This window comes from Terrapene carolina, unplaced genomic scaffold (genome assembly GCF_002925995.2).
Source record: "Terrapene carolina triunguis isolate 2854851 unplaced genomic scaffold, T_m_triunguis-2.0 Scaffold88, whole genome shotgun sequence".
In the NCBI taxonomy this organism is placed as follows: domain Eukaryota; kingdom Metazoa; phylum Chordata; order Testudines; family Emydidae; genus Terrapene; species Terrapene triunguis.
Window position 1 is genome coordinate 51275275 of NW_020664439.1, and position 19726 is coordinate 51295000.

At 42.1% G+C, this 19726-nt stretch overlaps 1 protein-coding gene across 13 annotated transcripts in view; it reads left to right on the forward strand.

Annotated features, from left to right (window-relative positions):
* The window catches only part of DLG1 (discs large MAGUK scaffold protein 1), a 371668-nt gene that overhangs the window by 328873 nt on the left and 23069 nt on the right, over positions 1-19726 (forward strand). For 12 of the 13 annotated variants that reach the window (XM_026650152.2, XM_026650147.2, XM_026650149.2 and 9 more), the window contains 2 exons: positions 8703-8744; positions 18953-19003. In XM_026650152.2, the coding sequence (XP_026505937.1) occupies positions 8703-8744; positions 18953-19003 (93 nt within the window). The remainder of the gene's footprint in view (positions 1-8702; positions 8745-18952; positions 19004-19726) is intronic. The other variant, XM_026650157.2, reaches the window with a different exon arrangement.

Here is a 19726-nt window from a genome sequence, read left to right on the forward strand (position 1 = left end):
CTGGGAACATTTCACTTCAGAACAAAATGCAGAGATAAAATTTCTCGATACTTTAAATGACTGCTTCATGGAGCAGCTGGTATGGGAACCCACAAGGGGAGAGGCAACTCTCAATTTAGTCCTGACTGGAGCACAGGAGCTGGTCCAAGAGGTAACTATAACAGGACCGCTTGGAAATAGTAACCATAATACAATAGCATTCAACATCCCTGTGGTGGGAAGAACATCTCAACAGGCCAATACTGTGGCATTTAATTTCAAAAGGGGGAACTATGCAAAAATGAGGGGGTTAGTTAAACAGAAGTTAAAAAGTACAGTGACTAAAGTGAAATCCCTGCAAGCTGCATGGGCGCTTTTTAAAGACACCATAATAGAGGCCCAACTTCAATGTATACCCCAAATTAAGAAACACAGTAAAAGAACTAAAAAAGAGCCACCGTGGCTTAACAACCATGTAAAAGCAGCGGTGAGATATAAAAAGACTTCCTTTAAAAAGTGGAAGTCAAATCCTAGTGAGGCAAATAGAAAGGAGCATAAACACTGCCAAATTAAGTGCAAGAATGTAATAAGAAAAGCCAAAGAGGAGTTTGAAGAACGGTTAGCCAAAAACTCCAAAGGTGGTAATAAAATATGTTTTAAGTACATCAGAAGCAGGAAGCCTGCTAAACAACCAGTGGGGCCCCTTGATGATCAAGATACAAAAGGAGCGCTTAAAGACGATAAAGTCATTGCGGAGAAACTAAATGGATTCTTTGCTTCAGTCTTCACGGCTGAGGATGTTAGGGAGATTCCCAAACCTGAGCCGGCTTTTGTAGGTGACAGATCTGAGGAACTGTCACAGATTGAAGTGTCACTAGAGGAGGTTTTGGAATTAATTGATAAACTTAACAGTAACAAGTCACCAGGACCAGATGGCATTCACTCAAGAGTTCTGAAAGAACTCAAATGTGAAGTTGCGGAACTATTAACTAAGGTTTGTAACCTGTCCTTTAAATTGGCTTCTGTACCCAATGGCTGGAAGTTAGCTAATGTAACGCCAATATTTAAAAAGGGCTCTAGAGGTGATCCCGGCAATTACAGACCGGTAAGTCTAACGTTGGTACCGGGCAAATTAGTCGAAACAATAGTTAAGAATAAAATTGTCAGACACATAGAAAAACATAAACTGTTGAGCAATAGTCAACATGGTTTCTGTAAAGGGAAATCGTTTCCTACTAATCTATTAGAGTTCTTTGAAGGGGTCAACAAACGTGGACAAGGGGGATCCAGTGGACATAGTGTACTTGGATTTCCAGAAAGCCTTTGACAAGGTCCCTCACCAAAGGCTCTTACGTAAATTAAGCTGTCATGGGATAAAAGGGAAGGTCCTTTCATGGATTGAGAACTGGTTAAAAGACAGGGAACAAAGGGTAGGAATTAATGGTAAATTTTCAGAATGGAGAGGGGTAACTAGTGGTGTTCCCCAAGGGTCAGTCCTCGGACCAATCCTATTCAACTTATTCATAAATGATCTGGAGAAAGGGGTAAACAGTGAGGTGGCAAAGTTTGCAGATGATACTAAACTGCTCAAGATAGTTAAGACCAAAGCAGACTGTGACGAACTTCAAAAAGATCTCACAAAACTAAGTGATTGGGCAACAAAATGGCAAATGAAATTTAATGTGGATAAATGTAAAGTAATGCACATTGGAAAAAATAACCCCAACTATACATACAATATGATGGGGGCTATTTAGCTACAAGAAGTCAGGAAAAAGATCTTAGAGTCATCGTGGATAGTTCTCTGAAGACGTCCACGCAGTGTGCAGAGGCGGTCAAAAAAGCAAACAGGATGTTAGGAATCATTAAAAAGGGGATAGAGAATAAGACTGAGAATATATTATTGCCCTTATATAAATCGATGGTACGCCCACATCTCGAATACTGCGTACAGATGTGGTCTCCTCATCTCAAAAAAGACATACTGGCACTAGAAAAGGTTCAGAAAAGGGCAACTAAAATGATTAGGGGTTTGGAACAGGTCCCATATGAGGAGAGATTAAAGAGGCTAGGACTCTTCAGCTTGGAAAAGAGGAGACTAAGGGGAGATATGATAGAGGAATATAAAATCATGAGTGATGTGGAGAAAGTGGATAAGGAAAAGTTATTTACTTATTCCCATAATACAAGAACTAAGGGTCACCAAATGAAATTAATAGGCAGCAGGTTTAAAACAAATACAAGGAAGTTCTTCACGCAGCGCACAGTCAACTTGTGGAACTCCTTACCTGAGGAGATTGTGAAGGCTAGGACTATAACAGCGTTTAAAAGAGAACTGGATAAATTCATGGTGGTTAAGTCCATTAATGGCTATTAGCCAGGATGGGTAAGGAATGGTGTCACTAGCCTCTGTTTGTCAGAGGATGGAGATGGATGAAAGGAGAGAGATCACTTGATCATTGCCTGTTAGGTCCACTCCCTCTGGGGCACCTGGCATTGGCCACTGTCGGTAGACAGGATACTGGGCTAGATGGACCTTTGGTCTGACCCGGTATGGCCATTCTTAAGTTCTTATGCCCATTACTATAGTGTCACACTACTGGTTATTATAGAGACAAGGTGAGTGAGGTAATATCTTTTATTGGACTAACTTCTGTTGGTGAGAGAGACAAGCTTTTGAGCTTACACAGAGCTCTTCTTCACCACTGAGCTCTGTGTAAGCTCAAAAGCTTGTTTCTCTCACCAATAAAAGTTGGTCCAATAAAAGATATTACCTCACCCACCTTGTCTCTCTAATATCCTGGGACCAACACAGCTATAACAACACCGCATGCACAACTGGTTAGTCTAATAAACTGATGAAATGGTGTCTCCAAGGTGCATACTGCTTGTTGTGTCCTCCACAGGATGCAATTCTTTCACGCTCTATAGGTAGACTTTCATCTCTCTTTATTCTTCTTCAAGTAGTGTCCCTGTGGGTGCTCCACTTTAAGTGTTGGTGCGTTCCTGTGCTGCAGATCAGAGATTTTCAGTAGTAATGCTCGGTCGGGGTGCACATGTAGTGCACGCACAACCCGACCCACTCAGTTCCTTCTCAACCATCCTGGGCTGCAGACGGAGCTCACTGGCCGTGCTGCCTCTTCATTTTTTCTCTCTGTAGAAATAGTTAGATTAGCTGTAGCTTAGTAAGTCTAGTTTAGTTAGTTAGTTATTGTTCTTTTAAAAAAATATTATTATAGATATTTTCTTTTGTTATTTTTCCCACTCTTTCCCTGTTGGGAAACTTTAACGGTCACGATGCCTGGTTTGCCCGGGTTTAAACGATGTGACTCTTCTTGTGAGGTGATACCCATCTCAGACGGTCACTCATCATGTGTATGTTGTTTGGGGGAGACCCATATCCCTCAAAAATATGCCCATTGCAGCAACTTTAAAGCCAGGGCAAGGCATGATCAAGTTCTCCGCCTCAAGATGATTTTAAAGGAAAAGTCCCTTCAGCCTCCTCTTCAGGTACAAAAATCAACATCAGCAGATGGTTCCCTGAACAAAACCTCTGCTAATTGGAGTGCTCAGTCTTCCAAATAATCCAGGAAGTGAGCCGCGATCTCCCCTAATAGGGTCAGTCAGAGAAAGAAAGGTCCCCGGCGAGGTTGCTATCCTTGGTGCCGAGCTCGAGTAGAGTGAGCATCTTTGAGGCTCCGGGCACCTCTGGCACTGTCCATTTGTGGACCTCTGCTGAGCCCCGCCGCTCTGGAACGGAGTCAAGACTCTCCTCCTGCATGGCACTGACCACCCTGGTGTGGGAGTCGGTACTGAGAGCGGTACCACAGGCAATGCCATCCCCGTTGGCACCTATGGACAGCCCGAGAACGGCTCTGACCGCATCAGTACCAACTGCACCACCACAGAAGCACATAGCTCCGCAACGGTTTCTACACCAGAAAGACACAGCAGTTTCTTCGGTACCCCGGTTGCCAGTGCTCAGCACCGAGGGATCGCCAGGCCAACTAATGGAGCAGCTAACCACTTCACCTGCTCCCCAGCCTCTCTCCAGCGATGAAGAAGAGGACATGTGGGAGCCGGTTCTCTTCCCAGCACTCTTCACCCATGGAGAGGAGACCTCCAAGTGAGGCCGTTAAGACCAAGTCCTGCCAACCTCGAGAGATGCAACAATGGTACGGGCAGCCCTGGATTCGCCCACTGATGCCTTTCCCTCTGCAGTAGCCCCCCTGGGATCCCTGGGAGGCATATAGGGCCCACTATACTAGACCCTTGACTCCAGTCTGAGGGGAAATTCGCCCTCCTCCACCTTCCCAGAGTAGGGACACGTCGGAAGCACCCAAAGGTGTGGAATATGAAGAGGAAGAAGGCTCAGACCAGGAAGGCATTTTGCCAGCTCATAATTCATCTTCCTCCCCTGACAAAGCCGTCAGACCACCGCCTCCAACTACAGTAGACGACCTGAAACAATTTCAGGAACTCTTTAAAAGAGTAGCCACCAGCCAAGACATTCCACTTAACGAGGTGCAAGAAATCCAGCACAAGCTGCTACATATCCTACAGATATCCACTTCATCCAAAATTGCACTCCCCATCAACGATGCCATAATGGAGCCAGCAGAAAAATATTAGGCAGACCCCCACAACCATACCACCTACAAGTAAAAGAGCTGACAGGAAGTACTTTGTACCAGCTGCAGGGATGGACTTTCTCTTCTCCCCCCCACAACCTAACTCCCTGGTGGTGGAAGCTGCCAACCATCGCACCAATTTCTCAGCCCCTCTTGCAAAGTACAACTTTGACAACTACAGTAAACTACAAGAATTCCTTGAGGTTCTATTAGAGGAAAAACGCCCCAAGTTCACTGCCATCATGAACGAGGGACAACTAATTGCCCGTATGGCTTTACAGGCCTCGATGGGTATAGCAGACACTGCTGCAAGAACGACGGCCACAGCTGTCGTAATGCGCAGGGCCTTATGGTTACAATCGTCCAGTATTCCAAAAGAGCTCCAACTCAAGGTGGAGGATCTCCCTTTCGATCAGGAGAAGCTCTTCTCTGCAAAAATGGACGATGTCCTTCACACTATGAAGGATTCTCAGGCCACCCTGCGCACTTTAGGCCTAATAAGCAACGCTGGTACACACCATATCAAAAGGGCAGAGACACCCCTTTCCATCGCCCACAACAACAGCAATTTGACCAGAATAGAAATAAACAATGCTCACAAAGATGTAGGCCTCCTCAAACTCAGTCCTCATCCTCACAACCATCTACTACCAAGCCACAGTTTTAAAATCTTGGTCGAGGGTCTGAACATTCTCCCCCACAATACTGTGCTGTCAGATACTCCTATCCAACCTTTTGGCCACCGCCTGCACCCGTTTTACCATGCTTGGACAGCAATAACAATGGACCAATGGGTACTGGAGTTATAAAATCAGGTTATGCCATCCCCTTCCTCTCCTTATCCCCTACCCTACAGCCTTCTCTGTACCTCTTTGGGGACCCTTCTCACAAGCACCTTTTACAACAGGAAATGAACCATGTCCTACAATTGGATGCCGTGGAGCAAGTTCCAACTCAATACAAAGAGAAGGGTTTTTACTCCCATTATTTTCTCATCAAAAAGAAAAATGGCAGATGGAGGCCCTCTTAGATCTTTGGAAACTCAACAAATTTGTGTAGAATCACAGATTTAAAATGGTCAAACTGGCCACAGTTATTCCAGCGCTAGACAAGGGGGACTGGTTTTCAGCCCTTGACCTCCAAAATGCTTATTTTCATATTATCATACATCCAGCTCACAGACGATTTTTAAGATTCACGGTAGGGCTCAACCATTACTAATACAGAGTACTATCTTTTGGCCTTTCCATTGCACTTCCAGTTTTTTCAAAAACCCTCACAGTAGTGGTGGCCCACTTATGAAGGAGAGGAGTGATGATCTTCCTGTACCTGGACAATTGTCTACTAAAAGGTACAATTCAGGAAGAAGCGACACACATGGTGCAGACAACCACTGAACTGTTCCAGACACTACGGTTGCAGATAAATATACAGAAATCTACACTAACCCCAGTGCAACAACTGGAATTCATCAGTGCCTACCTCGATTCCACACAGGGGAGGACACTGTTGCAACAGTCACCATCAGCCCTCAAACGTCTGCCAGAACCTGCCTACAACTATTAGGTCAAATGGCAGCTACGACATTCATTGTGAGACACACGATATTACATATACCTTGCCTGCAGAGCTGGCGGAGCACTGTGTACACTCCCAGCAAACACAGTCTAAACAAAAGAGTGACAGTACCCTCAAAGGTCATTGTGTCACTAAAGTGGTGGACAAAACTAGAAAACATCTGCACAAGAATCCCTTTTCAACAGGATCCTCTATCACTAATAATCACGACTGACGCGTCGCTGATAGGCTGTGGCACTCTTAGACCAGTACTCCATACAAAGCAAGTGGTCAGCGATGGAACTCAGCTCCACATCAATCTCTTGGAGCTCTGAGCGGTATGCAATGTGGACAGGCACTTCCTCCCAATCATACAGAATGAATCGATCTGCGTACTGACTAACAACACAGCATGCATGTTCTATAACAATGGCCAAGGTGGACCTCGCTCCCATTCATTCTGCACCAAGGCCCTGAAATTGTGGAACTGGTGCATTCACTACAACATAATCATCTTAGCATCTTAGCTCCCGGGGTGTCAGAATATGACAGCAGACACACTAAGCAGACACTTCTCCAAGGGACACGAATGGGAAATACATGACAGTGTCCTCCAATCGATATTCCAATAATGGGGCTTTACATCTGTAGATCTGTTTGCATCAGCAACAAACCACAAATGTCCACTTTTCTGCTCCAGGGCAGGACTAGCACCCAAGTCACTAGGGAATGCCTTTCTCATCTCATGGGACACATCACTCATGTATGCATTCCCACCGATACCTCTAATCTCACAAGTCATTCAGCTAGACAGGTCAGTGAAATCGATGCAGTGATGGCAGAGCCCCCTTACTCCATGTTTACTAAAGATAAGGTCACATTGCGACCACATCCGAAATTCCATTTAAGCTTCCCATATTTTACCCAAAACCACATGGGACCTCACAAGAGATCATCCTACATAGACTCGATGTCAGACGAGCCATAGCGTTTTACTTAGAAAGAACCAAACCCTTCTGGAAATCTCCAAGACTATTTATTTCCACAACAGAATGCTCCAAGGGATGTGCAATATCAACCCAGAGACTATCTAAATGGACCTCTACTTGTATCCAACTCTGCTATCAACTGCATAACAAGGAACCCCCCACCAGGGATCTGATCCCACTCTACTCATGCCATTGCTACATCTATAGCCTTCCTGAACAATGTCCCTGTGATAGACATATTCACATGGGCCTCAGAGCACACGTTTGCAAAACACTATGTTATCACTCAGTCCTCTAGGTCAGACACTATATTGAAAACATTAATCAGGTTATCTGTCATGCTGTGCATAACTTTTGTAATATTTGCTAAATCACTAAAAGCTTATTTATATTTCAACCATGGATTCCCTCCTTCATAATCCACTTTCTTCATGATCTTGGAGTGAAAGAGCCATGCTGAATTTGTGAGATCACAAATACTCTCCATGACAACAAGCTTGTGGTATCAGAAGTACAGGCTTAGTAATTCACTATAGGATCAAGTAGGATGAGAAGCTGAGCTGGGAAGGGAATAAGAAAATTCTTATTAAAACATGTATATTGTTCTTTAAGTCATAACAAAGGGAACACAGAAAAAACCTACCCATGTAAACTTCCATCTGCTGTTTTGATCTGTATCAAATGCTGATTTATATACCCTTTATGCATTCTCTAAACTGTCAGTTTAATACATCAATACATCCTTCACCTGTGTTAATAAACTGTTGCTGTACATAAGTCTCTAAAAATGGAAAGCAAAGTATATTTCACTTTTAAACAACATATAGCATAGAAACTTTCAAATCTGGTAAAACAGTCATTTTTAATTAAGATAAACCACACAACACATTTTTATTAAGATAAACAAACCATAAAATGGGTTGGTTATTATGTGAAAAGCATGAGTTCCACATTGATACTCGGCACAAGACTGTTAAGTTCTTAAAAGCAAAACAGAAAACAAAGTAGATCTTAATTCTGCAGTGCACCTCAGATAAATTATAAAGGGTTAATTAACATACTATAAAAGGTAAAGTATCTACTACTGAACTAATTACTATACTCAGTGTATACTCCATTATTTTCTGCTGCTAGACTCTCTGTGAAGATTAGTGACATGTCTCTAGAGTGCAACCTGCATTAGTAACAAGCTTGGACAATAACATACCTTAAAGATGCAGTCCTACACCTTTTGCACAGCAAAAATGCCTCATGAGGTAAATGCACAAGGATTGCAGGACTGGGTGTGAAACGTGGATTCATATTTTTTTCATAGTCTTACTTCTATGTGAAAAATGTTTTATTACTACAGTTCTTTTTGTGTAATATTGAGCTAAATGATGAGAGCTATCCGAAATATCTTTTATATGCATTATCTATGGGTCTCATATCCTTGATCAGTGTCAGTATTGTCTTTCATCTTGATTACGTTTGTCAGTTTGTTTTCTTTTGAACCCCATGTCATTTAGTGTGTTTTCCTTATTTTTCCATTCTGTTGCAATTTCAGAACATGTAACCTCTAATGCCAGCGATAGTGAAAGTAGTTACCGTAAGTGTTATAAGTTCCTTCTTTATTTTGAATCCTTGTTACTACCTTTAAGTTTGGGTTTGTCTGTGTATTTTTTCCCAGATAGTCACATGATACATAAAATAAGATCACCCAATCAGCTCCAACTGAAATCCATATTTATCTGCTCAGATGAGTTGCTGAGAAAATTTCTGTTTATATCACTGAGAGTACTTAGGCCTTGTCAAAACAAAGTTGCGTCATTTTTACTTAAATAGATTTTTACTAATAGATTTAGTTTAATGGTGCGAACCCCTTGTGAACATTCTTATTTTGATGTAAGAGTGACTAATTGACTTAAACTGAATCAAAATCAGCCTGGTTTAAACTGAAGTGAGAGGGTCCACTTGATCTTTTGTACTAGTTTAACTAAATCAGTTTAAAATTTCACCTTTGGTTAAACCGGTGCAACTTTCTTCTGTAGACAAGCACTTAGTAAGTTTTGTACTAACAATGTAAGCTGATAAATTCAAGGCGTAATTGCATGCTTAATTATGAAATACTTGTTTTTTTTAAAGTGTGATATGTAAATATCTTTAATGAAGGTGAGGGTGAGTTGGTGTTCATTTCTCCTTCTCTTCAGGCTTTTACTTAGTAGTTTTGTCAAATAGGGCTGCTTATTTTGAGTTGTCTTCAAAGGCTATACAATGCATGACTAGTATTTAGCACCAGAATTAATGTTGTTAAATTAAACCCCTGGACTGTGTCATTCTAATTGCATGATACATTTTAAAGACTAGACTGAGTTTAAATGTTGTTGTTTTTATTACAATTAAGTTTTGTGCCAAAACTTTTAAGGCCCAGACAGGGATTTAGGGCCCCATTGTGCTAGGCACTGTACAAAGTTGTGTTAAAAAGATAGTCTCTTTCCCAAAGTGATTACTATTCAGGGCTTTGATCCTGCAATTTATTTCATGTAGACAGACCCTCCTCTCCCCCCAACAAAATTACTAAGGCTCCAAGCAGGCACAGGAGTGTCCCAAACACAGTGATTTGTGGGATCAAGACATAGTGTACAATAGAACAGATAGATGAAACATACAGGAAATTGGTAGAGCTGAAGAACCTGGTAACAGACAGGCATACCTTAGCATTGTGAGTTTTAGCCAGAGCTCACCACCTGTTGTCTGTTTGCCAAGTATAAGTTCCTGAAAGGTATTTTAGGAACTGTTGTTATAGAGTTTGGACAGAAGATAGGGGAATGGGTCAAGAACAGGTAAATGAGTTTGGGAGCTTTGCATCCTTTTAAATGGACACTGCCAAGTCAATTTTGGCACAAAACTAAATTTTACTAATAGGAATATCATTAATAGAAAATATTTTAAGCAAACAAGTATTCTCTGTGTTTGCAACCCTGATATTGCTGCACTCTTGAGAAAATGAAAGTGAAATTGATAAGAAACTATTAACAAAAGTGAAACTGACTAGTCTTTGTATTGTAGAAACAGAGTAATACAAAACAGAAACAGCAAGGATGAAGAAAAGTTAACTAATTGGTAATGTTAGCCACATAGGTAAATTTACGCTTAAAAAACTGGGTTTTATTAACCTGACAGTGTCTCTTGAAAGCTGCTGTTTTCTTAAGTTTTCCAGTCACTCATCAGTGCTTCTATTTTGTCTTTATGATAGGTGATTCATTATAGGTGATGATATGTGGGCTTTATTCTTCATTGGCAAAAACTCTATGCACATTATAAATGTTCTGTTGAATTTCTTGACAGAATGTGTAATTCTAAGCAATAATTATTTTTATTAAAGTTACCTCTTCAATTTCTTCTTACTGCTGTCTAATATGAAAGTTATCTTGATTACAGATGAGTATGGTTGTTCAAAAGGTCCATTCTATTAATATCTGTTTTTCTAAAGTGTTCAACAGTATTGACAATATATACTTTTTGCCCTCGACCAATGGGTTGTTTATATTTGCTATTGCTGTTTCTGTTTAATGTTTGCTAAACTGATTTTTGACTTTATAGGAAAGTGATTTTTTTCAAAAAGTATTTGATTACATATTAGCTGGAGTCCCTCATAGCTGAGTTGATAGTTGAGTGACTTTGTTTCTCTCTCTAGCCTAAAAGAGGTTCTGAAAGTATATACTGTCTTTCTCTAAATCCATTTGCATGAGTCACTTTTTGAGGTGTTCAGTTATCCGAGTTGCATGTTTTTTATCTTAACTACTAAGAAAAAATTTCAAACTGATGTGCATTCATCTATTGCTATAATAGACTCAGACCACAAAGTAAATAATCTAAAATAAATGACAGTTCTTCAAGTGATGGTCCGTCCCTATGTGTATTCCACACGTGGGTATCTATGCGCCTGAGTCCAGAAATTTGAGCAAGCAGAATCCACACATGCGCAGTAGATCTCCTTGTGCTCCAAATTGAGGACATAAAGGGGCAGTGCGAATCAACATCTCTCCAATTCCTCATTACTGCCACATGACCTGAGTTGGAATTCCATATCCATTTTAATCTTCCTTTTTTGTGAAACTATAATACAATTTGTAAATAGTTTAGTAGTTAGTATTTTAATATTTTATAGTTTACAGTTACTCCCCACTTCGGGATGCTTCTCCCTCTGAAGGGGGATTATGCCAAAAGTTCCAGGGTTCAAGAACTGTCTCCCCTGTTCCCATTCCTTCTCCATCAGAGATGACCACTGGTGCTGCTTTTATTGCCTTGGGATATTGCCACAAAGTGCAGTATCTGCCATTCTTTCCCTCCTTGAACTTGGGAGGGAGGAGAACTCCGTCTGTGGAACCACCTCATGGAGCAGGCTGTGAAACCCTATTCAGATTCAGGCTAGGGAGAGACCCCATCTCCACCCCATACAACAGCCTCAAATAATGAGCAGTGCCCCTCTAGCACAAGCTCCAGAGTCGAGGCAAAAACTCTTAAGCCTAGCAAACCCTCTCACGAGAGTAGGGGGCATGAACAGTAACTCATGGTCACACTGGCATCAGTAATCCCCTCTGTGGAAGAGAGCACTTGGTTTGCAGCCCTCAAGGTGAAGGATGTTCATTTTCATACATATATTCACCTTTCCCACAGAAGGTTTCTTAGATTCCTCATTGGGCAGGACAACTTCCAATTCCGGGTCCTTCCATTCACACTAGCTGCATCACCCAGAGTCTTCACAAATGTCCTTTCAGTAGTAGCAGCTTGGATGAAATGAAATAGTTTTACTGTCTTTCTGTATCTCAATAACTGGCTTCTGACAGGCAGGTCCATCACAGAAGGCTAGTCAGCAACAGCATTCCTACTCCATCTTCCCTGGGAATTTCTATCAACTACAAAAAGTCTACCCTGAGGACCTTAGACTTCATAGGAGCAACCTTGGATTTGACTGCAGCAAGAGTCTATCTTCCCACTGAGAGATTCCACATCATGAGCAATCTAATAAAACACATCACCTTGACATTCTGCACTCCAAAGCACCCCATATTTATCATGGTGATGAGTCACTCCCGGAGTGCAACCTGGAATTGGGGTACCACTGAGCGCTCTGACTCACCAGCCTGGGTTCCCTCTCACACTGTGCTGCTGTGACAAGCTGCAGACCGCTGCCGGTCCTATACTCCCACCGGCAGTCGCACAGGCAGGGACATCCCCAGCTGCAGTTACATGCAGGCTCTGGCCAGCCACTGCATGAATCAACAATAGAGAGGCTATTACCCTTTCTAATCCCCCCAGCTCTCCAGCCTAGGACCCCAGAGCTGTACTGTCCTGCCCTGGTCAAAAACCTGACCAGTATGAATTTATTACCCAGTTCAGTCCTCCCTCGACATGGAGAGGAATATGCACAACGCCTTTGTTAACTGAGCTGAGATTTTCCCAAACTCTTCACTCAAAAACACACTGGTTAAGATAAAACAAAACAAGTTAAAATCTATCTTTCTGTAGTTAATTAAGTGATAGCAAACAGATCAAAGTAGATTACCTAGCAAATAAACAAAACTGCAATCTAAGCCTAATGTACTAGATAGGATTTAAATCAGCAATATCTCACCCTGACTGATGATACAAGCAGTCCACCAAGCTTCCATACACAGGCTAGAAATCACGTTAGCCTGGGACCAGCACTTCCCCCAGTTCAGTCTTTGATCCTCAGGTGTTTCCAGGTGTTCTCTTGTGTGGGGATTGAGCTTCCGAAATGATGTCACTACCCATCTTTTATAGTCTCTCCATATGGCAAGACTCTCCCCTTTGTTCTAAGCCAAGTTCCCAGCCCCTTTGTGGAAAAATACAGGTACCAAAATGGAGTTCAGTGTCATGTGGTCTGGCCACATGCCCTTGCATGCCTTGCTGAGTCATAGCAGCCATTATCCATAGGCTGTCTGAGGATATGCTCTTCCATGGTCCACTGTCTTTGCTGATGGGCCATTAGCACTGTCTAGTTGTGGGTGTTTCCAACTTCACAACATTTTTCAGTAACAAATGCATAGCAAAACTTTACAGCTTCGCATACAATGACAGCACATACAATCCAACGAGATATTAATGTTTAGCAGATCAAAACTTTGAGAATGATACCTCACAAGGCATACTTTGTACAAAACATATCATAATTACACCACCAAGTATGGGGTACTTTGGAGTGGAGAACGTCACATCACCCTCAAACCTCATACCACTGTCAGGACTTGCCTTTCCATCCTTGGCCACATGGACTCATGAATCCACATTACACCAATTGCCAGGCTCCAACTCTGCTGTTTACAGACCTGGGTTCAATCTGTCTACTCACCAGAAAAAGACAATGTCAATGCCAAAGTAACAGTTCCAGCCAAGGTTTTCGTCTCTCTTACCTGGTGAACAAAGCTGGAGAAAGTTGGGATGGGATTTCCTTTCCTGACCCCTGTATCAGAGGCAACTATAGTCAGATGCCTCCATATTGGGTTGGGGAGCTCTTATGAACAATCATACCACACCAGGATTTGGACCCATCAAGAGGCTGGGATGTACATCAGCTTACTGGAACTAAGGGCAGTCTGTTGGACCTGCAATGCATTCCTTCTGCTCAGCCGATCCTGTCACATGCAAGTAAAATCAGATAATATGTCAACTGTCTTCTGTGTAAACAAGCAGGGGGGAACATCCTCTGAAAACATCCACTCCGTGTGCAGCGGCAGTCAAAAAAGCGAACAGAATGCTCGGAATAATTAAGAAGGGGATAGACAATAGGACAGAAAATATCATGTTGCTGCTATATAAATCCATGGTACGCCCACATCTTGAATACTGTGTGCAGATGTGGTCTCCCCATCTCAAAAAAGATATATTGGAATTGGAAAAGGTTTAGAAAAGGGAAACAAAAATTATGAGGGGTATGGAATGGCTTCCGTCTGAGGAGAGATTAATAAGACTGGGACTTTTCAGCATGGAAAAGAGACGGCTAAGGGGAGCTATGATTGAGGTCTATAAAATCATGACTGGTGTAGAGAAAGTAGATAAGGAAGTGTTGTTTACCACTTCTCATAACACAAGAACTAGGGATCACCAAATGAAATTAATAGGCGGCAGGTTTAAAACAAATAAAAGGAAGTATTTCTTCACACAAGGCACAGTCAACCTGTGGAACTCCTTGCCAGAGGATGTTGTGAAGGCCAATACCATAACTGGGTTCAAAAAAGAACTAGATAAATTCATGGAGGATAGGTCCATCAATGGCTATTAGCCAGGATGGGAAGGAATGGTGTCCTTAGCCTCTGTTTGCCAGAAGCTGGGAATGAGCGACAGGGGATGGATCATTTGATGATTACCTGTTGTGTTCATTCCCTCTGGAGCACCTGGCACTGGCCACTGTCGGAAGACAGGATACTGGGCTAGATGGACCTTTGGTCTGACCCAGTTGGGCCATTCTTATTTTCTTAAACAAGATCCCTCCCTCTTTGTGTGGAGATACACCAACTCCAGACGTTGACTATCAGACATCACATCACTCTCTTAGCGGTGTATCTACCAGGCATGTAGAACTCCCTAGCAGACACTCAGCAGATATTTTTCAACAGACCATGAATGGGAGATTCACAATTTTGTTCTCAACAACCTCTTCAGCCAGTGGGGAAAACATTGTCATGGGATCTGTTTTCCTCAAAAGAGAACATAAAACTTCTCTTTTACTGCTCCAGAATGCTCTGGGCTGAGGCTCAAAGGGCAGCTCCCTTCTATTACCCTGGAGGGACCTCCTATCCCGTCCCTCTGATACCACAAGTCCTGCAAAAGATCTGTCATGACAGAGCTCAGGTCATCCTTATTGAGCTCAGTTGGACAAGTCACAGCTGATTCTCAGACCTCCTGAGAATTTTGACATGTCCGCCCATCGACATCTGACCATTTCTGGATCTATTGATTTAACACAATGGCACAATAAGGCATCTCAAATCGGTGCCAGTGCAACTCAAAGCCTGGTACTGTATTTGGATGGACATCAGATGTAGAGTTTTATAAATAAATACATGGAGATATCCCATCTCCTAGAACTGGAAGGGACCTTGAAAGGTCATTGAGTCCAGCCCCCAGCCCCCTGCCTTCTCTAGCAGGACTAAGTACTGATTTTGCCCCAGATCCCTAAGTGCCCCCTCAAGGATTGAACTCACAACCCTGGGTTTAGCAGGCCAATGCTCAAACCACTGAGCTATCCCTCCCCCCAATGCTCAATAGCGGTTCAATCCATCCTCAACCAGAGCAGAAAGGATTCGACTATAAAATGGTATTAAGCCAAATGGAAACATTTCTCCTCTTGGTCATGACAACACCAGTTATCTCCAGAGTCCGCTGGGATCCTGGCTATCCTAGATTACCTACTTACCTTTAAGATGTCAGGTCTCTCTCTCAGTTAGCTATGGGTCCATCGGGCAGCAATCAGTGCTGCTCCTCCTCCTATTGAGGATCACACTGTTTTCACTCATCCTATGACAACTAGATTCCTTTAAGGACTTATTAGATCTTTTCCCCAATTGGTAAGGCCAATGTTTCAGTGGGCCCTCAACCTTGTTCTGTCAGCTCTCACCAAACCTCCTTTTGAATTATTAGCCACCCGTTCTATGTCCATCACAGATGAAAGTTGCCTTCCTAGGCCCCATCACATGAACAAGAAGGGTGAGTGAGCTGGGAGCACTCATGGCAGATCCACCATTTACTACTTTTCATAAAGCAAAGCTCTCTCTTTGCCTTCACCCAAAAATTCACCCCAAAGTAATTACAGAGTTTCTTATCAGTCAAACTAACCACTTACCAATATTTTTTCCAAAGTTGCAGGCCTCCAGTGAGGAGTGCATCAGACAGGCACTGGCCTTTTATCTGCAAAGAACAAAAACAATTAGAAAAACACCAAGGCTTTTTATTACCATAACAGAGAGGTAGAGAGTGAAGCTGTATCTGCCCTGAGGCTCTCTAAATGGATTTCAGCCTGCATTACCCTTTGCTATCAACTATCTCATATTCTCCCCCTCCCTCCCATAGAGGGAGTGAGAGCCAGGGGTGCCACTGGGGGGAGAAGGGGGCAGGCGAGGGAGCAAAGCCCTCCCCGCCACACGCTCTCCTGACACATTCAGTAGAATAGTGTCCCCAGGCTGGTAGTTCTGCTGCTGCTGTGGCCTCAGAGGCAGGGCGGTGCTGAACAGGCAAGTCTCCTTTCCCCTCCCAGAGAGAACAGCAGCGGCAGAGGAGCTCGGGCTGCTACTACTGATGGTCAGCAGGGGTGGTGCTGCCTTTCTAGGTTTCCCTGCATGCTGTCCGTAGAGAAGGGGTAATGCGAGGACTTGGAGCTGGCTCTGGAGGTGCTGGTTCTGGGAAAGGGGTACTATGGTGTTGGCCTGGGGAATAGTGTTGCCACTGCCAGGCCTTGTTTACTGCACAGCCTGTGCAGGTGCCACCCAGGACTCTGCTGCCATCTCCTAGTAGTGCATGAGGCAGGGCTGGGCTGGCTTAGTCCCAGGCGTTTGGCTGGAGTGACGGGCCAGCCTGGCCACCAGAGGATGCTACCGTGGAGTGGGGGGATGGCACAGAAATCCACCAATCCTTCCCAGTAATTTGGGGCTCCGAATTACTATCTGTTAAGGCCCATCCCCTACCCCTCTTGGCTCACCCAACTCCAGCCTCTGTACCCACGCCCCAACCTCTGGGTGTCTACCCCAACATCATCCCTCTGCTGGGATTTCCCTCCCCCCTGCCAAGTCTCTTGATCCTATTCCACACCCTCAGCCCCTAAACTCCACCTCCTGCCCCCATGGCCTCCATACAAGGTGTGGATTTTAGTCACACCCCCACCCCACAAAACAAGACACTCCCATCTGCTGCATAATTGCTGTTTTAGTTAGCATGCAAAGCTGATGCTATTTGGTAAAATTTCGGAAAACGTGGGGTAAATTTTTTATACTTCGCCACCTGCTTGAGATCCCAAGTGATGCCCTAGTGACAGCCCATTCCACCAGAGTACAAGCAACCTCTACAGCATCTTTGTGAGATATACCTTTAGAAGAAAAATATAGGGCAGCTACCTGGATCTCCTTACAAGCTTTTACAAGACACTGCTTTGGTCCAGTCTTCTACTACAGATACAGCTGTGGGGACATCAATCTTGCAGAAAGCCATAACATTTGCATCCCACCATTTCCTCCTTGAATACTGCCTACTAATCTCCCATGTGTGGGAATACATGTAGAGGCCATCACTTGAAGAAGATATGGACGTTGGTTACTTAAAGCTGGAATGGTGGTTCTTCAAGATGTGTGGTCCCCTACCCACCATCTGTCCCCTCTGCTGTGGATCACGTCTAGATTTGCGATAAGAAAAGGAACTGGACAGGTGTCAGTCTGTGCTGCCCTTTATGCCCTCAGTTCAGAGCACAAGAAAATCTACGGCACGCATGTGGACCAACAGACCCTATTTGCTAGAATTTCCAGACTCAGGTGCCTGGTGCCCATACGTACCCATGTGTGGAATACATATGGGACCACACATCTTGAAGAACCTCCAGGGAGAGGTAAGTAATGTCCATTTCCTCTGAGATTAAAAACTTTGTTGTTTTTTTTAAAAAGCATGCTCTTTGCTTTGAAATAAAAGACGGTGGGGGATATTTATAGCAATATATGAATTTAGAAAGACCTTCAGATGTCATCCATTGCTATACCATTGTAGCAGCATTAGGGTCGCTTATTACACATGAATGTGTATGATGAACTTCAATGAATTCTCCAAAAATTAGCCAAGCAAGTTATTAGTTGTATTAGTTGAATATTCAAAAGGACATCTTGTTTAAAGAATAATTAATGTGTAATCTGAATTGCGAGCTTTTGAATTTTTAATTATATAGTCTGTTAATTAGTTGACTTGATTAATAGATTTTAATAAAATCTTACTGTGAAAGATTTTCATCATGATGAACACTAAACTTTTTAATAGTGCAGTGATGGCAGCTGAAGTATATTTCAAATGCTTGCAGCTATTGAAGGTCAATATTAAGTTATGTTTTTATCTCATTCACTGCTGATGTGCTTTCTGGAGCTGAGAACAGTCTCAGTATTTAAATCTTTCCAAGTTCAAATTTAAAATTCCTTTGTCATAAATAAAATGTGTTGATAAGCATTATTTTGCATATACAGTATAAAATGCCTTTTCTTAATTAAGAACTGTACTATATACAGATATTTTGGCTAAATATCAATTTATGAAAAAGCTTATGCAACAGCTTAAGACAGTCATATACAAGTTTTGGGCTTTTTTTGTTTAAATATAAAACAAGAAAATCTACAGTCTAAATATTGACTATCTAGTGTAGAAAGGATCTCAATGCAAGTGCTTCTGCGTCTAGCAGTGAATGACAGCATGCATGCATTGTGTTCAGTAAAACATTTGCAAGAGCATTTAATAGTGCCTAAAACTTCTCTTATCTCATGCTTGATGTAAATTAAACATGCTAACATTTCCCATAAAAATCTTCATGCTGTAAATAAGGTTACTTACACCTTATGTATTTAATAAAACAGGTATGTCCATTTTATTATGAAATTTTTGTTTGGCTCATATTTGTGATTTTCTGATGTATCACTCTATAGAGAACTTCCTTCATCAGTATTATCATGACATATTTTGTTGAGGATTGTCTGATCTAATTTTCTTTCATTAAAGGACTAAAGTTTTCTACCAGTTCAGCAAATTTCCTTACATATGTGTTTAAATTTTTAGGTGGCCAAGAAGAATACGTCTTGTCTTATGAACCAGTCAGCCAACAAGAAGGTTTGTAGAACCTATTAAATTTAAAAAAAAAATACATTTATTGAGATATCAAAATGTTCCAAGTATCAGGGTGTAGCCGTGTTAGTCTGTATCCACAAAAACAACAGGGAGACCGGTGGCACCTTAAAGACTAACAGATTTATTTGGGCATAAGCTTTCGTGGGTAAAAAACCCACTTCTTCAGACCCACGAAAGCTTATGCCCAAATAAATCTGTTAGTTTTTAAGATGCCACCAGACAAAATGTTCCAAGTGTCTCTAGACACTATTACACTTAACACCCCAAAAACCTATTATACAGTATATGAATTACAATATTATTCCAGTACATACATTATAATGCTATTAATACTAATGAGTGCTAGTCCCTAGTAATATCTATACACCACTGACTTTACACAGGGATAATTTATTTTTAAGAGTTTTATCTGAATTTGAATCCTGTCAGATCCTAGAGTTTGATTACTTGTTTTTAAATACTCTAATATCTTCCTATTTGCTCTAATTCCATTTCCCCATTCCAGAACAGCAAAAAAAAGTAGTATGTCTCTAAATTATTGACCTGTTTAAAGTTCCAACTATAGCTGGTAAAAATATTTTTTTCACTGTATTTGACCATTTTTCGAAAATTGAATTTTTCACAGAAACATTTAAATATTTTAAATGTTTTGGTTTTTGAAAATTTCCAGCTGAAAACTTTTAGTGAAAAAGGAGCCTATTTTTT